Raw genomic sequence first — 22,963 nt, 5'->3', positions numbered from 1 at the left:
CACCGCCGCGGCCCTTCGCGCAATTCGCCGTCGCGGACCTCGCAGCGGCCCCGTCGGCCTCCTGCAGCGTGCTGCCCGCCGCCCTCCGCGCAGCTCACCGTCGCGGGCCTCACAGCATCCTACGCCGTCCTCAACTCGGCACGCCGGCGCAGCCCCCTCCCAGCAACCTCGGTACGTCTTCTTTTTTTCGTTTGCAACGGTTAGATTACGCATGTACCCCTGCCTTCTTAGTACTCCATCCGGATACTCCGAATGCTCAAGTTGAAGTATCAAAGAGTAGCAAGCAATCTGAGCCGTTAGACGAAGAAAACGAACGGTTCGTATTAATTCTGGTGCACCATGGAAGAAGAGCTCTAAATAGGTCTGCAAAGGCGTGTCCTGGCTGGCGTCTGAATAGGTCTGCAAAGGCGTGTCCTGGCTGGCGTCCAGTCACCCTTATCTGTGCATGAACGTGTCGATCCGTGTCCTGCAAGAGGAGAAATGACGACAAGCGTACAAGCGTCTGCAACCAAAAAAGCATCGCATAGGCGCCTCACGCTGACGCCCGTACGTACTGGCTGGATGCGCAGGCGCAGCGGCCTCGGGGGCGGTGGCACATGTGCGTGACACGCGCCCTAGCTTGGTCTGATCCACCGACGAAAAAAACCGATGAGCCGACCGACCAACACCCACGCTACTGTATTCATCCATCACCCGCCGTCAGATACACAGACCGCTATTGGCGTGACCAACGGACCAGATCCCAGCCTTCCCCGAGGCCCATCGCGCCACCTCGTAGATGTCAATAGTGCGAAGGGGAACACGCTTCTCGAAGTCAAAAGCGAAAGCCTGCAGTACAAGTACTCGAGCTAGTAGTTCAGGTTCACTTCACCGTTAGCCCAAATCTCGCAGCTCCCATGGCATTCCCCCACCAACAACTCCTCCTCCCCCTGCTGCTGCTGCTGCTCCTCGTCTTCTCGCCGTCGCCGCGGCCGGCCGCCGCGCAGCCGCCGCCGCCGCTGGTGCAGCAGTTCTACTACTACTCTCCTCCCCCGCCGTCGCCGTCGGCGCGCCTCACCGCGCCCCCGCCGCCGTGCAATTGCGAGAAGACGCCGCCGCCGCCGCCGGCCGCGGGGATCTACACCCCCGTGCCGCCCGGGCACTACGGGTTCTTGTCTGCCGGGGCCCAGGCGCCGGCCGGAGGACAGCTCCTTCCGCGGCTGATTTGCGCTGCTGCCACTGCTGCACTTCTTGTATTCTGTTGTTAATCTCACTCGCTGCTGTCACTGTGGCACTAGCTGTGATTCGTATGGATTTGTAAGTGACTGGAGAATTTCATCCAAATCCTGCGAGGATTATAGTGTTTACTCTAATATCCGTGCATTCTGTGCACCAAGAAATTTATTAGCTTGCCGTATTTGTTGTTGCTATTCAGATTTTACTAGTAGTTGAAAAATTATGTGTGTACGCTGGTATGCCTCACGTGTCCTGATTCTCGGACAAGACGGTTAAAGTCTCACTCAGCAGTCTGTACGTCATCCTTACTCTCATTTCTCTGTTGTTTGTTCCGCACTTTAATGCACAACAAACTAGATCCAACGGCTAAACCATTCTTCACTAAAAATTTAGAAGAGTTGGGCATAGCAAAACCGAAATATTAAAGAGGCTCCGGGACACCGAGTAGGCCGGTGCCGCTGCAGAGTTCCCTCGCGGTCATGGTTCAGCCACATTTTGTTTACCGTCGCTTAGCTCCTGGAACGTGTTTGGATTCCCCAAAATTTGAAGGAAAAATTCCTATCATGTGGAATCTATTGTGTAATCCTATGATCTAATTTTTTTTCTGGCAATTGTACCATAGATCAGAATCCTCTAACTATTTTTTTCAAAATTCATATGTTCCAAAGATGGCTTTATATTTTTTTTAACGAGGTTTACCATTGCCGTTGCAATCTTGGATCTTTTACTACCGGCTCCTCCCCATGTATAGATGGTGCGAGGGAATCCGCCGAGAACCTTCACGTCTTTAACCTCCGCCTTGGCCAGTCCAGTCTCGCGGCTATTCTGTGGTTCATGATCTTGTGTCTAGTTCTATTTTTTTTCTCTACTCTATTTGATTACCATGCGGTGTCTTCGTATGTTAGAACCGCGTTACACGTATTTGATTCACTTCAACCCATCACTAATTAGAATTTCAAATGCAATCCAACTCATACATATATTCCAACAAACTCTGCCGTGGTGAATATATCATTTAACCATCTTGAAATATGGCCATCCGCGTGTACCTTGTACTTGAATTTTACATGAGTTTTTCTACTACTTCACGACCCCGCCTGCAATTGTAGTGTCTTCTTTTTTTCATCGCATTTCGTGCTTTCAAAAAAAAAAATCTTATCCACCCTTGTTTTGTGCTCCCTTCTCGGGGTATGGTTCAATGCCATCACAGAGCGATCATTAATATAAGGAACAATGTGCTTATTAGATGCCACTTATAAGAGTTACTGAACTCAACATCATCACTCTTGTTAAATGCCCATTTGAAAATTGGACGAATTTTCCCACCACATCGTCGATGAATAGTCATGCCACACCATAACTTTAATATATTTTGCGAGTAAACATGCATGGTGCGCTACGGATACATATGCCCTTAGCGTGGCCCATATGCAGTTTCACCGACCTAGTCAGATACACCCTTGGTTCTGCTAGAAAACCTTATAGATTGCTTGAAAATGAGTTGTTCGAAAATAGTTATTCCACTATATGATTACATTGTATGTGACGTGTAACTACGCGGTGGTGGGCCGATGATTACATGGGTCCTAAGCTGAGCCCATATGGGGATGCACGGACCTAGTCAGAGACACCTTGGTCCCAAGAAAACCTTATGGGTTACTTGAAAAGGAGTTACACAGGTTCCTCCAATCAAAATTAGGATACTTGCCTCACGCATCATAGAGTTCTGCCAAAATACGAAAGAGCAACCTCCATACTGCGCATATATAAGGGTGGTCAGGGGTCCGCGAGAAGAGAGGTAATCAAAGGATTATAAAAGCCTGTGGTAGATACAAAGCCTAACCCGCTCTGTCCCACAAACTCGCCTCGTTCCCCCTAGGTCCATTGTAAAACGTCATTGTACACCCATATTCTTTACTATTCCTTAATACGTCGTTCCTCTCCACCTCGCCCCGCCCGCCCGATTCCCGCACCACGCGCTGATTCCTCAAAACAACGTATCAATCAATCTCATTACAAAACGACCTGGCCGTAATTAGCTCCTCTCCGGTCAGTCTGTGATTCCTCCCGCTTCACCCCGACACCCCAAGTCCCAACCTGCTCGATCCCCTTCCCGACACCCCAACCTGCTCCATCCCGCCGCCGCTGCCCCTTCTCCGGACATCGCCGCAAGCGCGCCTGCCGAGATCCGCTGCTGAATCGCCCCTGTGCCGACTCGTCTGGCGTGGTGATGACGGCGCCGCCCGCAAGCAATGGAACCGCGGTGGTGGTGGGCGCCGGGTGAATTGAAACGGGGGCGAAGGCGGCGGCAGCGACTTCTACTCCACCTTGTTTTCTCCGCTCCCCAATCCCACGCCCGAGACCATACGCGCGTGAAGGCTTCGTCGGCGCCACCCTCTGCCTGGAGGTGCTCCGCAGCGGCGCCCAGGAGGTCCGGTTCCTCAACCTTCGCGCCTCCTCCTCCTGGTCCTAGCAGCTCCTCGACGCCGGCGTCCGCTTCTTCCAAGGTCACTTTCCCCTCTCGCCCAAATTGGCATGGCCTGCTTCAGTATAACTGTACCTCCCAAATGTAGTTCAGCTAATGCCTGGAGCTGAATCATGATTTGGTTGGAGCATAGGATTTATTAATTTCACTACAGTGCAGGTAATTAAACTGTTGCCAATTCCATCTACAAACTGGCCTTCATTGTTGAACTGAAACTGGTTTATGTTGCACATAATGTACCGTGTTTTCTTACAGAGGTTGGGATGAGCTAAGATTTTGGTGATCAATTCCGTGAGGCAATAAATGCATTTCTAGCACCAAAATGTCAATGACCTGATGTAGAAAAGTTTGGCATAATTTTCTTACAGAAGGTATTTTCAATTTCAGTTCATTTTTTTAGAAGGTTCTCGATCATTTCATGGAGAAGGTATTTTCAATTTAAATATCAGTTCATTTGAATGCAAGGATGAGCTACTCCAGATTTTGTGAGTGAGAGTGTAATGGGTAGTTTATTACTGTAGTTAGTTAGCTGTTACCAGTTCTTGATATTTCTGTAAGAGCATGTACAATGCAAGGTGCTAAGACAGGTGCTTACGAAAATAAACCAAGCACTTTTTTAAGCACCAGTGCTTATTTGTATAGAGGAGGTGCCAAGTTAGGCATCTGCTTAGTCTAAATAAGCATCAGTGCTTAACAAAAACCGGTTAATTTTTCTAAGCACCCACCTAGGCATCTTGCATTGTACATGCTCTAATGATCTAGAAAAACATTTCTTAGATGGTCTTCAAAGGTAATTTTAGATGAAGGACAGAGATGGATCACATAATTGTTATACTTTCTTTTTTTTGCAGGAACAAGTTCTGGCCAATTTCTTAGGTGACCTTCAAAAGGTAATTTTCAAAGGATGTTGGATATATAGCAATGATAGATCTACCATAGCAAGATTACCTGGCATACTTGTTCATGTTCAGGTTACCAACCTGGATTTTTGTAATTACTTTGGTTTATTTGGAAAAATTGGAAAACAAGGTTGCCCATACATTTGTACTTCTTATTTCAGTATCTTGCTCCTTGGTTCCATATAAGTGCCTTTGATAAGTTTCTATTTTCTTAGCCTATTCCATGAACTAAGTTGTTTCTGCAGATCCAGTTTTCTTGATCAAATTCTTTCCTTCCTTAGGAAAGATGGGTACTGCACTGGAAGAGGCCTTCAGGTGACATGGTGTTGTAGTTATTTGTACATGCACTTCGTGCATTCCCTAACTGATCAGACCGGTGGGCGTGCACGGTGAGGCAGCTTAAACTCCTCCCTTTGTTTTCCTCCATTAGTCCATTGTCTTACTTCGTTGAGGACATCAGAATTTTTTAGTGGTATCTGACTTACTGGAATCTTTGAGAAAAGTTATTATATGGTATTACAAATAGAAGACCTGATTTTTTTTTCAAATGACCGTATGAATCTTTCTTCATTTTTAGTTCTTTGTAGATTCAGAATACTTCTAGCATCGGTGTTTTGCTCCCCACGCCCAGTTACTGTGACATCTGAACATGTCACATCTGAGTATTGTGTGCTTTTCAATTGACGAATTTCATTCCCCCGCAATGGAATTAGGTGTCACTTTTGGTTTTTACTTGGAATCTGCGCCAAATCAGTTTGTGTGCCTGCTATCTAAAGCCTATTATTTTCTCCCATATCTTGTATGCCAGTTTCTACTAGAAGGCAACCTTACATAGTTACATACAAGGAAGCATAGTAAAAGGTATACATGTTGCTGTATTGTTTCCTACCTACAGATTATATCATTGTTTGTCGATTTTTTTTTGGTACATATACTAATAGTCCTCATTTGATAAAGGAATGTGATGGAATAACACTTTGTTGTCGATGTGTGAAAAATAATATTCCAAATGATTCTGTAATTGTGATATCTTTTATTTCGGCCTGTATTATTGATGCCTCAGTGGAAGAGCACATTGTTTTTGTTATTGTTTAAATCATGATACACAGATGCAGCTAGTACCCAAGCTAATGTTGAATGCTTAAAAACAAGCAAATGTTCTCGTGTTCATGTATTCTTAGTACTGTATATATCCTTTTGGTTTTTGCACTTGTGAATTTTCTGTTTAATGCCAGATAACTTCTTTTTGTTGTGAACGGAATCAAAAGTATGTGTTTCAATCGATATAGATCCAAGAGAGCTACTGAGATGCACCATGATCAAAAGGAGGGAGAGAGCAAGTGAAAGACCAAGGAGAGTAAAAGAATAGGGTTGGGTGGAGAAATTAAGATACATGCGACCAGGGTTGGGTGGAGAAATCAAGATGCTTGATGGGAAGAGAAAGAATAGGATCGATGCACAGTGATCACGAGAAAGGATTAACTGTTAGAAATAAACTGGTTTTGACACATTTAATAGCGAGTGACAGAGCATTGTGCTTAATTTGTCACATATTGATGAAATACAATAATGCATCATGCCATTTTCTGGTTCGGTAGCAACCCACGGGCATTTCAGCTATTACACAGTCAAGTCAGACTAGGTTTATTACCGGACCAAATGGGGGTCAAACCTCGGTAATAAGTCGGAGTGTTTGATTTGTTGGTACCCGGAGCATATCCCTCGATAGTTGGAGCCAACAATATCGCGCTTGATTCTGCGACCGACCTCCTTCGGTAACCAAGATGGTCCAGTTTCCATAAACTGAGAGTCTGTGAAAGTTTCAGAACATTTTCAGGCTGATTTCTGGCTTTTGTATTTAAATCTAATAAACTCTGCGGGAGGGATCAATTATACCAAAATTAAGCTCCTTTTTCTTCCCGGTTTCTTCCCTGATGAAGTTTTAAACGTTGACCATGGACAACTCTAGGCTTACTAGTACTCTGACCCTGTCCTTCCTATTTAGAAACAAGTTTAACGGCAAATCGTTGACATATACCTTACCCTGTACAAGTGTACAACCTCTTGTCTATTTTTCTTGAAGGCTAGCACTCTAGCTAAGTTAATTGACAACCACAAAGTGGGCACAACACTTGTCAGCGAAGGCACGGTCATCTCTCCGGAAGACATGTCAAACCATGCATGCAGGGAGGCGAGTCCTCTACCGTCCACACCGCCAAAACACACGGCGAAAGACCGGTATATAACTCCATGCAGAGCCCCACCATTCGTCCATAACACGGGACGGGAGTGAAACAAAACACCAAGAAATAATCAGCTAGCTAGCTGCATACATGTCCGCGACCATGGCCGGCTCCCTCGCTCCCCTCGTCCTCCTCTTCCTCCTGGTCTCCACGGCGGCCCCCGGCGCCGTCCGGGGCAGCCCCTACAGCGACAACCTCCAGGACGCGTGCAACAAGACGCTGTTCCCCAAGGTGTGCATCCAGTCGCTGACGACGAACCCGGAGACGCGGACGGCGGACGCGCGGAGGCTGGCGGAGCTGTCCGTGTACGTGGCCAAGGAGGTCGGCACGACGGTCGCCGCGTTCGCGCACCACGAGCTCAGCGGCGTCAAGGACCAGGACGTGCTGTTCAAGTGCCTGGACAGCTGCTCCGACGACATCGAGGAGGCCGTGGCGCACCTGAGCGCGCTCACCAGGGAGCTCACGGACGCCAAGTTCCTGGAGGTCAAGTCGTGGCTGTCGGCCACTCTGGGCGGCTCCTCCACCTGCGAGGAGAGCTGCAAGGACGCGCCCATCAGCGAGCTCAAGAACGCCGTCGTCACCAAGAGCCTCGAGTTCGAGAAGCTGCTCCGCGTCACGCTCGACCTCATCACCGAGGCGTCCGGGTCCATGTCGGCCGACGTCGCCGTGCCCCCCACGGCATGGGCGCCCGGTGGCTCCTACGGCTCCGCTGCCAGTGCCCCGGGTGGGTCCTACGGCTCGGCCGGAGCGCCTGAGTCCTACGAAGCCGGATCCTCCTCCGGCAGCAGCGCATCACCGTCCTCTTCTGGCAGCGCTGCGGCGCCATCGTACGGCGACAGCCAGCCGGCCAGTAGCTCCGAGGCGCCGTCCACCTCTGGCGGCTCTGACGCGGCGGCGCCCTCGACTGGCGACAGCCAGCCGAGCTCTGACGCGGCAGCGCCATCGACCGGCAAGAGCGCGCCCAGCTCCGAGGCGCCGTCCGCTGGCTCTGACGCGGCAGCGCCCTCGACCGGCGACAGCGCGCCCAGCTCTGATGCGGCAGCGCCATCGACCGCGCCATCCTCTGACGCGGCAGCGCCATCGTACGGCGACAGCCAGCCGAGCGCCGAGGCACCGACCTCTGGCTCCGACGCGGCAGCGCCCTCCGATGCGCCGTCGACCTCTGAAGCGCCGGCGCCCTCGTCTGGCGACGCCAGCGGGCCGGCTGCTGACGCGCCGGCACCGTATTGATCGAACGCCGATCGACGCGCCGTCTACCGGTGACGCGATGCCAAAGTCCCCCAAGCTAGGCCGTCGACTAATACCCAAAGACCCGCGTAGTAGTGCGCACGGCCGGTTTCCAACACCAGTCCCCAGTACGGCCGGTAGTATGGGACCCATTGCCTAGGCTAAAGATTCCCAAAGTTTTCCTTTAACTCGATCAATTCCGAAAGTTTTTTTTAATTAACCGAAAGTTTTTTTTTTCGTTCTTTCTATCGCATCTTTCTTTTCTTGATTCATGATTATTCAATATACCCTATTGAATAACCAGTCGTAGTATTGAAGATTGTATGGGCCGTTAAACCCGGAGTGGAAAGCCTTTGATCATGTGAGTGGCCGTTTTTTTGAACAGAACGGCATGTGAGTGGCCGTTGATCAGCTTCGGCCCTCACTTGGATGGTCTATTGTAATAGTGGTTTTCTTTTATTTGCAAATGTAGTTTTCTTAAATCAGAACATGTTAGGGTATGCATCGTAAGGGCAATGCACTAATCTTCTGTAATGATTTCTTTTTTTTACAATGGAGATGACCATGACTATATCTTTGCACAATTTTGGTCATATACACTTTGTTTGGACCAATAGTTTTTTTCATATGAGCTGGCCAACAACTCTGCACAGCAAAGGCTAAGTCAACATCGAGCCTTTGTCCGATCAAATTGCAAATAAGGATTGGTTAAAAGACAAACAAAACAATTCTTTGGTGATCGTCTGCCCAGGGCAGAAGATCATCTCGCGTCTTCTGCCCCACCTACCACCCGACGCCCTCAGGTCTCCCTCTCTCCTAGTCTTGCTTCCTTTCCTCTCCCTCCGATCTCCTCTTCGTCGTGCTACTGCCACGTCGCGGGCTCTCTCCGTGCCTCCTCTCCCTTGCGCTACCATCATCACGCGCTGCCGCAAGGGGTGGACGGATCCGTGCGTGCCGACATCGCCATGGCCTGGATACGAAACGCACAAGCCCTGCCGTCGCCGCCGCAACTCCTCCTAGTGCGACTGTCGGTCGCCCCGGCGGGAGGAAGCAGATCTACGCCTCCGTGGAGGCCTCCGCCGTCTTCGCCGCTAGGAGGCCGCTGTCCGGTGAGTTTTGTTTTGCAAATTAAAATTAAAAGCAAAAAAAAACATATAAATAAAAAGTTCGAAAATTAAAAGCTTCAAATCAAAAAATAAAAATGAAAAGTTGAATTTTTTTATAATAAAAGCTTTCAAATAAAATAGAAATAAAAGTTAAAAAAAAGGTTGCCAAAATAGTCAATGAGTCAAGGTAATTAATAACAGGTCGAAAGAGGGAAATAAATAAGAGAATGTAAGAAAAAGGACTCTCAAGTGCAAGAATAAGAATGGGTTCTTGGTAATCTGAAAATCTCCCACTTCAACCCTCACACAGTCACACCAAAACAAACCAAGAACAGAGCAGAGCACGGCCGGCGAGTCAACAGTCAAGCATGGCGACCGGCGCAGGCGAGGTGCGGCACTGGACCGCGGCCGTGAACGGCATCTCGCTCCACGTGGCCGAACAAGGCCCCACCACCGGCCCGGCGGTGCTCCTCCTCCACGGCTTCCCCGAGCTCTGGCTGTCGTGGCGCCACCAGATGTCCGCCCTGGCGGCGCGGGGCTACCGCGCGCTGGCCCCGGACCTCCGCGGCTACGGAGACTCCGAATCACCCGCCGGCGGGCCCGCCGCCTACACCATGCTCCACGTGGTCGGCGACGTGGTGGCGCTCCTCGACCACCTCCGGCTCCCCGACGCGCTGGTGGCGGGCCACGACTGGGGCGCGCAGGTGCTGTGGCACCTCTGCCTGTTCCGGCCCGACCGGGTCCGCGCCGCCGTCGCCCTCGGGGTGCCCTACCTCCCCCGGTCGCCGGCCCCCATGGCCGACCTCTTCGCGGCCCGCGGCGACGGCTTCTACATGACGCAGTTTCAGGTGATGATGAACTCTGCTCTCTTTCTTACCTGTATCTTCTTCTGATATTCCTCGAATTTTAGCTGCCATTCTTCTTCTTACCATGGGATCCATATGCTAACGTGCACACAAAATTTGTGCTCCATAGAAGCTTCAGTTTGAAGTGATGACATTCTAAATCTGAAGTATGATCAAATTTGTGTCCTGAACAATACATGGGCTGTTAATATGGGATCAAAGATCTGTTCCAGTTCAAAACCGTGCCAACCTTTGTGGAACGGAGGGAGTATTTAACTTGTATAGAAGTACTATCTTAGCTTAGTCTATCTTCAACTTTGCAGTTGTAGCCATATCATTATAACAACATGTTTGCAGGAGCCTGGAAGAGCCGAGAAAGCATTCGCTAAGTACGACGTCGCGACTGTCCTAAAGAAGTTCTATTCCCTTGAGCTAGACGACCTCTCTGCTCCTCCTGGAGTGGAGGTCATAGATTTCTTCCAGGCATCGTCGTCGCCGCTTCCTTGGATGACCGAGGAAGAACTACGCCAGTACGCCGACAAGTTTCAGAAGACCGGCTTCACGGGGGGGCTCAACTACTACCGCGCCATGGACTTGTAAATTTGAAGCTCGTGACTTCTCTTCACTGCCATCTGTGGAGTTCTTCTTTTCTGTTTGATCCAGGATCTGCTCCAATACTGTCACAAAAATGTTGCAGGACTTGGCAGCTTACTGCGCCCTGGCATGGTGCAAAGATCATGGTGCCCGTGAAGTTCATCGCGGGCAACAAGGACGTCGGTGTCGAGTCCTTTGGAATGAGGCACTACATCGACAGCGGGGAGTTCAAGTCCAATGTTCCGAATCTTGAGGTTGTGATCATCGAAGGCCACCATTTCCTCCAGCAAGAGCAGGCCGAGAAGGTGACCTCTGAGATACTGTCCTTCTTGGAAAAGTTTATATAATCTGGACTAAGAAAAAAGACAGAGGATGTTGTAAGGCTGTTTTAGATTCTGTGAGGTTTACATTTCCTGAACTGAAATCTATTTACTCGAATAAAAGAGCATGTAAAATACTACAGATGACTATGCAATAAAGCGGGTTTCTTATCAATAAAGCGGATAGGCATATTGCTCTCGTCTTAGCCAAACAAGAGAATACATGGAAGCCCAAGGTGCCTCAACAGGGAGTAAAATTCTTTGAAAGATGGCACAAACAAAACAAAGATATATGTTTACCCGCAAAAAAACAAAGATATACTCCGTATGTTCTGAGTGCAGCTGGAAATACTAGTAGCTCAGAACAGATAGACTATGTTCAGAAATCAAAATCAACAGATACTTTGTTTTACAATACAGTATTTGAGAAAATGCAAATCCCCTACTCCCAAACAACAATAACTGGGGTTTTCACAGTAATATAAATCCCAGCAATACCGTAATACCTTGAAATCAATTTTCTTGACAAATCTATGACACGATCTAATAAGGTCAAGATATTATCAGCACAGATGGTGGAAAGCGACGAATTCTATAGAACCTGGAGTACATTTGGCCATAGGTGCGCAGTTAACATCCATTGCAGTGTCCCCGCAAAAAAAAACATCCATTACAGTGGTTCACAACAGAAGAGAAAAGCAAGAAAGAAAATAAAAGAAATAAGTGGGTCCTGACATGCAAAGTTGATAGCTTCAGGCTCTGTGGTTTATATGGCACATCTTACCACCATTGTCATTCCTGGACATAAAAGATGGTGCTAAATCAGTGGGAGTTCACTTTTCTCAAATTTGGCAGAACTGGATCTGCTAGGAAGACTTCACAAGAACTTTTTTCCGATACTAGTTGCTTCATGAACTATATTCATGAATCTTCTACTGAACACAGAGTTTGTATTTAAGCAGCCGATTTAATTTAGACATCGTCTTCATAAACACTACACCGAACATATTGGTGCAGGAAGTACATCGATAAATCCCAAAAATATTGAGAACAAAGAAGACAAAGGCATCCGCCAGAAAATTTTGTAGGCAGGTAAAACCCAAAGTTCTTTTAATTTTGTTTATGTGTATTGCTGGTTCCTTTGAAAATTTAAGGGCTAAATAGTATATTCAGGATGCCTTCGGGATGCTCTGAGTTCAGACCATACTAGGTGATTCTCCGTTGCTGCAGAAAGTTCTATATGCACATCTGGATATGATGTTAGGAAACAAATGATAATAATACTATTCAATACAAAAGAAATATGAATATTGTAGGACAAAACGTCTTTATCATACGTAACACCTATGCAGCAAAACAATATGAGTAGTTTTGATGCACATGAACATCGAAATCTGTGTATTTGCAGATCTTAAAAATATTGGCATACATATAAGAAACTGAACATCTCATGAAAATCCATATCATACCACCTAGCTCCATGTTGAGTAACTGATCCTACAGTATTTTCTGAATATTGCTTGATCATCTTTTTTGTAGCCGGTTCCTCATCTTCTTTATGTGAGCCTGAAATATACTAACTTCTAAATATTACTTGTTTTGTTGTGTCCTAACAAGCCTGACACATAAAAGATGTAGACTTTATGGTTGTTTAGTGGTCCCTTCCTGTAGCAAATTCAGATCCTTCTGTTGGCTCAAACTGTGTATTTGTACCACCACAAAATTCTTGTGTAAAGCTAGCTCTCCTAGGTATCAAATATTAAATTCAAAACGATCGTCAAAATGGATTCCTAGTGGTTTACAACGCATGATGTGGATGGTGATGTGAACATTTTGAATTCTCATGATCTGCATGATGTGAGATGTAGACGCGTTGCATGTCAAGCTTGCAAACATTTAACGAAAATAGTGGCATCAACTTTATAGGTATTATAGATACGCCGGGTGTGTGTCTGACAAAGATGTCTTGCTTGGTGCCTGGACGCCTAGGTTTCAAGTGTGCTTTGCCTCTCACGTGACAATATTTTATTTTTGCAGTGGTTGCTACTTTACTCTACCCGAATTTGAACATTTGCTTACCGATTAATAAATGCCCTTTTAGAGTCACTGTAGGCCAATCCGACTAGCTGAGGATAGGAATGCAAGGTTAGTGCTAGATCTTTGTAAGTTTGCATAAAAAAGTATTTGTTTAAACAAAACGTAAATATGGATCTTTAATTATTATCCTGTTTTTTTCTTACAAACTTTTCTGTGAGAGATTAAAATGCAGGAAATCCCTCAGCAATGCACGGGATATCGTCTAGTATCGGTTGCAAAAGAACCTACTGTTGCTGCCTAGATGGAATAGCAATGAACCGTATTTGGTGAAAGCTATCTCATACTCACCCAACTAATCAATCATATCCTTCAAAAAAAACTAATCAATCATAATTACTTTTTTTTGCGAGAATCATAAGTAAGGAATTAATATGGACATGTCGATTCTTCGTCTAACAGTGAATTTGTATCATCCTGCTTGATATGTTCACATTAGTGTTGTTAGAGTTTAGTTAAATGATTTCCCACATAAAAGTTGCCGTACATCCAAAGATTATATATTTATAAAAAAAATCTCATCTGATTATCAGCCATTGGATTCAGCAACCAGATCTTGTTAATCAGAATTGAAAGTGTGGCATCTGCTCGTACCGGTGACTGCATTTCAACTAGCGCATCTTTATTTTCTCAGTAGTCACCAAGTCATACAAGAACCGCAAGACTAAGTACCAATCATAGTCCAACAGTAATATGCGGCAAACACTTTTGAAATGAAAAGGCTAGCCAGGCACGGACCAGGTCATACGATAAACGTATTGCTAACCACACGACAAAATCTTGTACTCCCTCCGTCTTTAAATAAGTGATGCGGATTTGTACAGATTCTTATACAAATCCACGTCACTAATTTCCGGATTAAGGGGGTATTTTCTTTGAAAAATGATATGTATGAAATTAATAAAATCCTTATGCAAAAGAATGAGACATCACCAGAGAGACGAATAAAATTGATTATGTGTCACTTGTGTGTGCGTGAGAGATTATATAGAGCTATTTTTAACTATTGCTTTATTTATTTAGATCATAATTTCCAAATTGCGCCTGAAAAGAATCAGAGGAATAGATATATGAAACTCGACCATTGGTTAGGACATTCGATTATTTTTATACATTTTTCATCCACACTGTGAACTGTTTCTGCAATTATGACCTAGGAATGGCCAACAATGACAAAGTCAGTATAGATTGCGTTGCCGTGCCTGTGGTGAATAATGTTTTATATACAAACACATTCTGTTATGTATACGGACTTAGTATATGTGCCATCTTATAAGCAGACATCCTGCATCTCTTGGGCGTTATAATAGATTCTCTCATATATTTAGCAAAATTGTTACAGAGTATTTAAGATAAAAGTTAGCAACGCTATAATCACATGAAAGATTGTGCAACATAAATTAATTGCATTTAACCCCAAAATATATAGCAAAAAGATTAGACTCTCGGCAGTGCTACTGCACAATATTAGCAAAATAAAATGCAAAATATACTCCGGCTATATGTGATGCATTAACAGACAATAATTCTACCAATCTTCTTTTTGTTAAAATCTTTCTAGCGGTCTAAGCAAATGCTCTATATGTAATTCACGGGCGAGAAAAATTAAAACAAAAATACAAGATTGAGACGGCCAAACCTACTAGTAGTATTTTTGATATTTTCGTTTGTGGATGGTACCATCACCGGTGGGGCATGTGACGTCCACAGTCCAAAGGCAGAGTTGGCCCCCAGACAACCCGGGCTGTGACCTGAGTCGTGGGAGATTTTTTCGACGCGCGGCCTACCAATTATTGGGCTTGTGGACTGCAAACACCCTAACTCAGGGGAACGAAAACTCACACAAGCGATGACGCAGAGAGAGATCAGGAGTTTGTTGATGTGTGGCTCAGGGGAGTAATCGTGGGGGTTGGCTCTTCGACTGTGTGAGAGAGAGACCGCCGCCACCCGCCAGTGTAGTCCGCAGCACGCCGCCGTTCGCAGGCGTTCTCCAGCCTCCAAGACCTCCCCCCTCCTCGCCTAGCCAGTAGCCACATGCGGCTGTGGCTCGCCTTTCGGCCGTTGCTGACTACTCCCGTCTCCCTCCTCGAGTCCCAGTAAACAACAATCCAGCCGGTAGTCCCAATCGATGTTCTGAATGTTCCAACTCTCCTGTGTCCTCTCAACTAAACATATGTTCTTTGATGTTATTCCTTTGATTTAGTTTAGATTTTATGTAGTTTATAGTTTAGAGTAGAAATCAAGTGAAATCGATAAGTTCCATTATATAATTTGTTGCCTTTTACAAGACTCTTGACAAATCGTACCCCCTCTGTTCTAATTAATTGGCGCCAATTTTTTTTTAAAAAAATCCTTGATATTTTCCGAAATTGACCTGCAGTCCATGTCTAACAGAACTTTTGCAAAAAAAACCCTGTAGTTTTTCGAAGTCAACGCGCAGTCCACGTTCAATTGAAAACGTGTACTGCACTTGATTTCGTAAATTAATAGTTTTTTTTTGCAAAATGGCCAGCGCCAATTGGAAACAGAGGGAATTGGAAACGGAGGGATTACTTATAATTTACTTGAGTACTGCGTTCAAATTGAAAAGGAAAATCCGTGAAATTCGAGAAAATTTTTGGCTGAATAATTTTGGCCTGGGGCGTCGACAATTCCTGGCTCCGCCGCTGGTCCACACTATGGATATAGTCCACACCATGACCGTGTTGCTGACGCTCGGTGCGCCGCCGCGCCACCCACCTCCACGCCTACCTCCCCCACGGCCAGCCGCGTTCTCCTCCTCCTGGAGCTGCCGTATGAAGAGGGGGCCCTTGCATCCGGGGACCTTCGCCAGCCCCGCTGACGCCCCCCGCGGTCGCGGTGGCCCGCTCCCGCATCCAGAGCAGCGTGACCCTCTCCTCCTCGCCGCCCTCCGCGCCGCGCGCCTAAGGGATGAGGAGTCCCGCCGCCCAGGTTACCACTATGCACCCCGTGTTCTTGCTCTTGCTTGTTTCTGGTCAACCATGTTGTTGGTACTTCTACCTTGCGTATTACCGCCACTACGTGTTCGACGAATTGACGTTATGCTTTTCCCCCAACGTGTGTGACTCTCCTCATGGAATGCAACAGTGCGCTGCTTGACTTCGTTTAGAATTGTAACTTGTTCTCCTTTTGGGCAAGACAAAATCCCACGAATAGTATGCTTCAAAACCTGATTTATATGTGCATGTGCAGAAACAAACTATAGATAGATTTGGCACTATCGGCCTTATCGAACCCCCAACTAATGTGGTCTGTAAAATCAATCTCTTGGCACAACTTGTGACACGTTGTTCTGTAGGCCATGCAGTCATGTCAACATGCCAAATCATGATCATTCTTGACTAACAAATTTAGAAGATACTGATGGGGTATCGTCACTTATTTGGATAACTAGGCTGTGCCCCCTATAGGCTATAGTGATGTACACCCTTGACTCTCAGATCATTATCTTTTATAGAGATACGATTGTATGTCTAATTTCCTGTAATAATTTTGTGGTTGCAGATCCTCTTTTTATTGATCCATATGCTGCTGTGCTGCTTTCGCTTGATGTGGCACAACAAACTTCGGATTATCTGGTTTCACATTTAATGCCTTCTGAAGACCATTATAGGCTAACTACTAGATATGTTGATGAAAAATTGGAACATTTGATAAGCAGTTCAGACAATTTTAGACAGGTACTGAAATTTAACCAAATTAGATGCTAAATTTGTCTGCTCAACCTCTGGAGCAAGGCTTATTCCTTATAGATTGTTTTGTTGACAGATGGAATGGACACTCGTCCATATAGGTTGTGCTGGCCAAGGATGTCTGTTGTGTACGATGTATCACCTGGAAGAATCTTCAGTACATCAGCCCAGCAACTCAAAGGTGCGTTAGTGTTACACTATGCAGAGTCCTGTTTTCGCCCGTTTTGAGGGACTGGTGCATGTTTATGTTGACGTTTCAATCGACGGTGAATATTTGATTTTCGTTTGCCTTCTGACTACTTTTTGCTTACAAATCTGAAACAGCAAGATATATCTTATTTGAGATTATATAGAAATATAGAATCATGAAGGCAGTATTTGGTGGTACACTATATCAAAGATTCATTTCTCGTATTGTTTTCCCACTGCTATATTTGTAACATTGGGGTTGATTGCAATATCATAACTCTCTTTTGCAAAAGAATAAATTACACTAAATTGACTTAATGAGAGCTTCAGAAAGATTGCCAAAAGCTCATGTAAAATTTTTATTGGTATGACAGGAGCAGGAGCAAAAATATCGCGGAATTGTGTTGTATTTCATACTCCTTTAGAATCTCCTGATTTACAAGAGGCCTTGTGCAAAAATGGCTTCAACGGAAATAGGCCAAGTGTGTGGATCCTACAGGTAACTAACCTACCATTTCCTTCAAAAAAATTGCTGCTAACCATTCTTTGTTTTTTATCTCCCTGGCCAATTAATTATAATAGTTGAAGGATTCATCTATAGCACTGGTGCTATAATTTCAGCTGTGCATTTTGTATGAATGAGGCATAATCATGATGTCTTACAATTGTAGTGTGACATTTAAGGTTGAATAAGTAACTTGCTCTTTAGTTTGGATGTACAATCACCAGCATATTGCTTGCAAGACAAAGTTGCAAAATTATCAGTTGCTGCATGCACATGCTTCCATTTTCATCTGTTTGATACCATGTGTTACAGACACTTATTAGGGAAGGCACTACATCCGTCGCCCCAAGCCTCTGGCTGCGTCCGTAGCCACACCAGATGCAGCACACGGCTAATCTTTGCAGCCTAGAAAGTCCAACTTATCTAGGAAACTTATATTTAAAGTAAATAAGAAAGTTTCATTTTCCAATTCAACCTCTCTGATCCATAAAGGGGCGGTAGTCTGTACTCTAGGGATATCATCAATCGATAAACCAAGAAAATCGCCCCAAGAGTTTCAGAGCCTCACGTGATGGCTGGGGAGTCCCAGTGCAAATCTGAGCGCGAATCTCATCGCTGCACCCCTCCGTTCTGTCTCTTCTGACCAAAATCTCCAAGTTCATGACACCATGTGTTTACCAGAGTATCAAAAACTGGTGCTAGTAGGAAATGGCTGGTTCATTGGTTTCCTGGTGGGTTCAGCTCGCTGGAGTAAATTCTGGAATTGGGTAATTTCTGTGTTATTTATTCTACATCTGTACGAACGAGTAATACAGTATGGATGAAAACTAAAACTCTCAGCAAAGAAAGAGGAAAACATAACTAGAAAATAGTCAAACCGGAAATACCTAAAAAAAACAAATCAGAAACCAGCAAAATATGTCTGTTGGATGCACGGGATTACCAATTTTGTTTACTTCTCAAATTCCTTGTCATGTGGGGGCGTACCTACCAGCGTAGGGCTCGCCCTGCTCCAGGTCCTCAGCCCTAGTTTGTGTTTAGTTCAATTGCTTGCTAGTTAAGTTAAGAAATAGGATCTGAGTCGGAAAGGTTTTGTCCCGTAGAAGGTTACCCTGCCAACCTGATCTAATTAGAGTTCTTTTCTTCTTTCCCAAGTTGTAATTGGCTATTTATAACCCACCCTAGTCAATCAATAAAGCAAGCAGAATAATTAGTCTAATCTCTCATCCCCTTCCTCTGTGCCCTGCGCCTCTCTCTCACCCCGATCTCCAGCCATAGGGCGGTGTGGTTACCAGCCTCGCCCTCTAACCTACCACGACTACAACCTCCGTTCCAATCCACAGCTTCCTGGTTCCCAAGCACGTGACATTCCTCCTTTCAAATCAACTTCTATACCAAATTGCTTCAGTCAATTGTTTTGCCGTTTCAGCTGGTTTTATGCAAAAACTGGAAAACTTATGTGCCTTGATAAGTTTTCATGTCTGGCTCGAGTATAAAAATCCCTGGTCTAGGTGCCTTGTTAAATTCTGGGAAGTTTTTGCAAATCTGGTTATTGTTGATGCTGAAATATAGCCATTTAGCCTGCTTTCAAATATTGCTGTGCACTCAAAGCTGTGCACAGAGGGCATTCATGTGTTGCAAGAATCAACAGAGACCTGAACCGACTCCATCGTAATGCAGTCCTGGACTATTGTGACACGGCGCTTTGCCAAAGATGGTGGAGCTGTACTGCAAGGACAGGACTTCAGAGGGGACAGGGGTATAGGAGCTTGATTGATAATCAAATAGGGCCAGTCATTTTATAGCCGGCTAACATGGAAGGATCAAAACACAAACTTGCGCCCCTCCCTATGTGGTCCTGTTACGGCATCCAATACGTGTGGCCCCATATGACAGGGTCAACCTCCAACCCGAGAAAAAAACTGATGGTTGGAGGACTAGTTTTGGTTTGGACATGACTAGACTAACCCATCGGATTATTACCATACAACAACAACAACAACAACTATAGCCTTTTGTCCCAAGCAAGTTGGGGTAGGCTACCATCGGATTATTACCATGCTCCCAAGAATTCCTGTTCGACTGTTACTCGATAAAAAAAACTGCAACCAGTGACCATATATCCCTTCTGAAGGTGACTTCCCCGTTTAGTATATGTATGATGTATTGGATAATTTAATTGGCAGTAGCAAATTCTCAAGGAGCTTCAATTTTTTGCGGTTTTTTGTTGAATAGAGAAGCTCTATAAAGTGCATTTTGTAAAACAAAATTGGCATGTCAATCATTGCAGGGTTTACCTCTGTTCACTTCTACAAGTTTGGAAAACCTTTTGCTTGTTGTAAGCAATTTAGCAACGAAAGGAAGTATCTTCATGGGTGAGGTGCCACATTTTCCAGATTGTACAGCAGCATCAGACCTGGTTGGTTAAGTATTTACTATAAAATTGCATATATATTTTTGCTTATCAATAACAGTTTCGTTGGCCTACTCTATGCAGTTCTCCAAGCAAGGCTGGCTAGACAAACTTTTCTTTACCTGGGGTTTCCGGGTCAGCTTTGATCACTATGAAAATGTTGCAAATGATATTGGCCTAGATCTAGCCCCCACATGGAAACAACATGGTGGAGTCCTTTTCGTTGCAGAACAGCTGCGGTTTTCAGATGCACAGGTAATACAGCCAATGGAAGACACTTCACATCAATTTTCGGTTTGACAGTTTCGAGGTAGGCATGAACGCTGACACATAACAACATCATTTTCACATGAGAACCTTGTTCATCATTTTTCCCTCATCTGGACCTTATTCCTAGCCACCTGCAGTGGCAGAGACACCGCCCGGCCAGCTAGGGCAATTGCCCGGGCTCCAGCTCATGACATTCAATTAGTGTCCATCCAATGATTTAAGGCTGATTTTTTTGGGCAAAGATCTATGAGAGTGGCGGTGTGCAGGTTTTGCCCTGGCTTCGTGAGCCGTCTGGCTCCGCCCCTGGCCACCTGATTTCAGTCTCCTGATTGATTGAGCAGCCAAGGGACTTGGTCTGGTCCTGATATAAGTACTGCCCTTAGAAAAACAAACAGACAGACAGACGTACAAACAAATAAAAACAACAAAAATGCACCCACATGAGCAGCCTAGCTAGAAGCCTATAACGGTGAGCTTGATGAATCTTCCACGAGAGACCACTATCAGAAAGAACAAATCAGCCAACTTTTCACTGTTCAGATAGGCAGGAATAGTTGCATATCTGTTTCTCATCATTTGTAGAATATATCTTGCTTATTGTAACCCTTAATCATGTCATTCAAAAGGATTGCATATTCAATAACCATGTTTTTTTACTTCGTAGAAGAAATCTAGCTGTTAAAAGCCTGCACTGATTTTATGCTGTGAAAGATCCTACTGGAGCACTTGGCATTTATTTGGCTGTAAGCCCTTGCACTACTTCAGTTTGTGCAATAAGCTCCCCTAGTCTACTAGCCCCTCCTTTCTGCTGTTAAACCATTGAAATTTGATTTTGCCAATAGTACCATCTGATTTGATCAATCAAGCCTTCAAAATATAGAACTGGACCCTTCCAACTAATATATCTATTGCATGGTCTGATGGCCGTTAATGTTAGCTAATGAGGGTTGGTAATTGGTACTTGTTCATATTAACGTCCTTGCGAGATTTCTTTCCCATCAAAATTGTAAATTGGCAAGTTTTTATGTAAAAAGGTTTCTGATGTATCAATTATCTTTGAAGCAAGCTATAAAATTGTAGTAGTACTCCCTTCGTTCCTTTTTATAAGATGTTCTAGCTTTATCCTAAGTCAAACTAATTAAAGTTTGACCAAGTTTATAGAGCAATATACTAATATCTAGCAGTATGCATTTTGCCTACTGTACGTTCCTCAAAAAATATACTAATATCTAACAATATCAAATAAGTATACTATGAAGATATATATCATCAAGGAATTAATAGAATTAATTTAGAGTTCTAGATGTTGGTATATTTTTCTATAAACTTGGTCAACTTTTAAAAACTTTGAAATTGAATGAAGCTAGAACATCTTATAAAAAGGAATGGAGGGAGTGGTTAATTATTACTTTATTTAAGTTGAAGTACATTGGTAGTGGCAGCACCCATGTTGTAAATATGTTAAACCAAAAGTGCCCACAACAACAACTAAGCCTTTTGTCCCAAGCAAGTTGGGTAGGCTAGATATGAAACCCACACAGAAGTTTGTGGAAAATAAAAGTAAACACAAAAACAAAGAAAAAAAATCAAGGTTTAGGCACATGGATTGCGGATTTCCATGCAGCCCTGTATGAAGCCAGATCTCTGGACACATTCCAGTCTTTTAGGTCCCTTTTAACCGCCTCCACCCACGTTAACTTAGGTCGCCCTCTACCCCTCTTTGCATTATCAAAGCCCTTTAAAATCCCACTGTTAACTGGTGCTTCTGGTGGCCTCCGTTGGACATGCCCAAACCACCTAAGTTTGTTTTGTACAAGTTTTTCTTCAATTGGTGCTACCCCTACCCTATCACGAATCACCTCGTTTCTCATCCAGTCTCTTCTTGTGTGACCACACATCCACCTTAGCATACGCATCTCTGCAACACTCATTTGTTGGATGTGTTGTCTTTTAGTGGGCCAACATTCTGCTCCATAAAGCATGGTAGATCTGACGGCCGTCCTATAAAACTTACCTTTTAGCTTTTGTGGGACCTTCTTGTCACAGGATTCTAGACGCTTGCCGCCACTTCATCGACCTTGTCTTAAACCAAAAGAGCCCAATTAGATGAAATCAAATAGTGCAAGGACTCTAATAGACAACAATTTAACTCAAAAAGAATGGTTGCATATACTTCACCAGTTGAGGTTGAAAAGAACAAAATAATGCTTTGGGAACCTGATTGCTCAAATTGAATACTACTCCCTCCGATCCATATAAAGTGTCGTCCACTTAGTACAAAATTTGTACTAACTTAGTGCAAAATGGGCGATACTTTTTATGGATCGGAGGGAGTATTGTTTAGGGCTTATAGGTGGACTCAACTTTGACCTTCTCATTGCATGGCTTGACAGATGGAGAGCTTCCGGATGCACTTTGAAAGAGCAGAGGAGGATGCTGATGAAGAAGGATTTGAGGAACTTTAGTTCAGTATTCGCTGCAGGAGTTGTGCTTCATGCATTCTTGTCTTTCTCATGTTATTATGGACGACCGGGAGAAGCAAATGGTAAGGTCCACCTTGATAGTGCCTTCGGGACACCAGGTTTATTGGGTTTGGGTTGTTACCTTGTCTCGGCATGTTCCCTAGGCCGAGTCGCCGGTTGAATAATTGTTTTGTTGTGACCGAGTTCAAGAATGAAGTGCAGCAGTTTGTGCCTGCTGGCTGCTGGAAGAATCAGCATATTGTTATGATGAAAGCACGAACTGGTTGTGACAGTAGGTCTTATTTGAGCGTAAGAAACATACTTCCTTTATCCACGTTACTTATTGGAGGACGGAGGGAATAGCATCTTGTGGCCACTACTAC

General features: G+C 44.8%; 4 protein-coding genes across 14 annotated transcripts; all 4 read left to right on the top strand.

The window, feature by feature from the left end:
- The first annotated feature begins 704 nt into the window (after positions 1 to 704).
- LOC104581679 (leucine-rich repeat extensin-like protein 3) lies at positions 705 to 1,454 on the top strand. Its single transcript, XM_010229896.3, has one exon. The coding sequence runs from the start codon at positions 897 to 899 to the stop codon at positions 1,245 to 1,247; it is 351 nt and encodes a 116-aa protein (XP_010228198.1). The 5' UTR covers positions 705 to 896; the 3' UTR covers positions 1,248 to 1,454.
- A 1,642-nt stretch (positions 1,455 to 3,096) lies between these two features.
- LOC104581678 (probable endo-1,3(4)-beta-glucanase An02g00850) lies at positions 3,097 to 8,662 on the top strand. 10 transcript variants are annotated; one of them, XM_024457522.1, is made up of 4 exons: positions 3,099 to 4,590; positions 4,881 to 4,988; positions 5,408 to 5,460; positions 5,889 to 8,662. In XM_024457522.1, exon 4 carries the CDS (start codon positions 6,933 to 6,935, stop codon positions 8,070 to 8,072), a length of 1,140 nt encoding a protein of 379 aa, XP_024313290.1. In that variant the 5' UTR covers positions 3,099 to 4,590; positions 4,881 to 4,988; positions 5,408 to 5,460; positions 5,889 to 6,932; the 3' UTR covers positions 8,073 to 8,662. The 10 variants fall into 10 exon arrangements, with proteins under 10 accessions (XP_024313292.1, XP_024313290.1, XP_024313287.1 ...); XM_024457518.1 differs by having other exon boundaries at positions 3,106 to 3,859; positions 3,956 to 4,071; positions 4,552 to 4,590; positions 4,881 to 8,662; XM_024457524.1 differs by lacking the exon at positions 5,408 to 5,460 and having other exon boundaries at positions 3,097 to 4,590; positions 4,886 to 4,988.
- Positions 8,663 to 8,887: 225 nt separating this feature from the next.
- Positions 8,888 to 11,133, top strand: LOC100841972 (epoxide hydrolase A). Its single transcript, XM_003557292.4, has 4 exons — positions 8,888 to 9,178; positions 9,486 to 10,023; positions 10,378 to 10,616; positions 10,718 to 11,133. The coding sequence occupies exons 2-4, from the start codon at positions 9,544 to 9,546 to the stop codon at positions 10,959 to 10,961; spliced, it is 963 nt and encodes a 320-aa protein (XP_003557340.1). The 5' UTR covers positions 8,888 to 9,178; positions 9,486 to 9,543; the 3' UTR covers positions 10,962 to 11,133.
- Positions 11,134 to 15,682: 4,549 nt separating this feature from the next.
- Positions 15,683 to 22,956, top strand: LOC100841668 (putative S-adenosyl-L-methionine-dependent methyltransferase MAV_4873). Of its 2 annotated transcripts, none has more exons than XM_010229895.3 (7): positions 15,683 to 15,980; positions 16,554 to 16,729; positions 16,802 to 16,922; positions 17,305 to 17,429; positions 19,726 to 19,854; positions 19,933 to 20,158; positions 22,512 to 22,956. In XM_010229895.3, exons 1-6 carry the CDS (start codon positions 15,707 to 15,709, stop codon positions 20,146 to 20,148), a joined length of 1,041 nt encoding a protein of 346 aa, XP_010228197.1. In that variant the 5' UTR covers positions 15,683 to 15,706; the 3' UTR covers positions 20,149 to 20,158; positions 22,512 to 22,956. The 2 variants fall into 2 exon arrangements, with proteins under 2 accessions (XP_010228197.1, XP_003557339.2); XM_003557291.4 differs by having other exon boundaries at positions 15,686 to 15,980; positions 19,933 to 20,103.
- The last annotated feature ends 7 nt before the right edge of the window (positions 22,957 to 22,963 follow it).

Source organism: Brachypodium distachyon, chromosome 1 (genome assembly GCF_000005505.3).
Source record: "Brachypodium distachyon strain Bd21 chromosome 1, Brachypodium_distachyon_v3.0, whole genome shotgun sequence".
NCBI lineage: Eukaryota > Viridiplantae > Streptophyta > Magnoliopsida > Poales > Poaceae > Brachypodium > Brachypodium distachyon.
This window is presented reverse-complemented; position numbering and strand designations above follow the sequence as displayed.

Coding starts and splice junctions, on each gene's coding strand:
- LOC104581679 (XM_010229896.3), top strand. CDS start 897: ATGGCATTCCCCCACCAACAACTCCTCCTCCCCCTGCTGCTGCTGCTG.
- LOC100841972 (XM_003557292.4), top strand. CDS start 9,544: ATGGCGACCGGCGCAGGCGAGGTGCGGCACTGGACCGCGGCCGTGAAC. Junction 10,024..10,377: donor TCTACATGACGCAGTTTCAG/GTGATGATGAAC, acceptor ACATGTTTGCAG/GAGCCTGGAAGAGCCGAGAA. Junction 10,617..10,717: donor TACTACCGCGCCATGGACTT/GTAAATTTGAAG, acceptor AAAATGTTGCAG/GACTTGGCAGCTTACTGCGC.
- LOC100841668 (XM_003557291.4), top strand. CDS start 15,707: ATGGATATAGTCCACACCATGACCGTGTTGCTGACGCTCGGTGCGCCG. Junction 15,981..16,553: donor TGAGGAGTCCCGCCGCCCAG/GTTACCACTATG, acceptor TTGTGGTTGCAG/ATCCTCTTTTTATTGATCCA. Junction 16,923..17,304: donor ATCAGCCCAGCAACTCAAAG/GTGCGTTAGTGT, acceptor TTGGTATGACAG/GAGCAGGAGCAAAAATATCG.
- LOC104581678 (XM_024457524.1), top strand. CDS start 6,933: ATGTCCGCGACCATGGCCGGCTCCCTCGCTCCCCTCGTCCTCCTCTTC.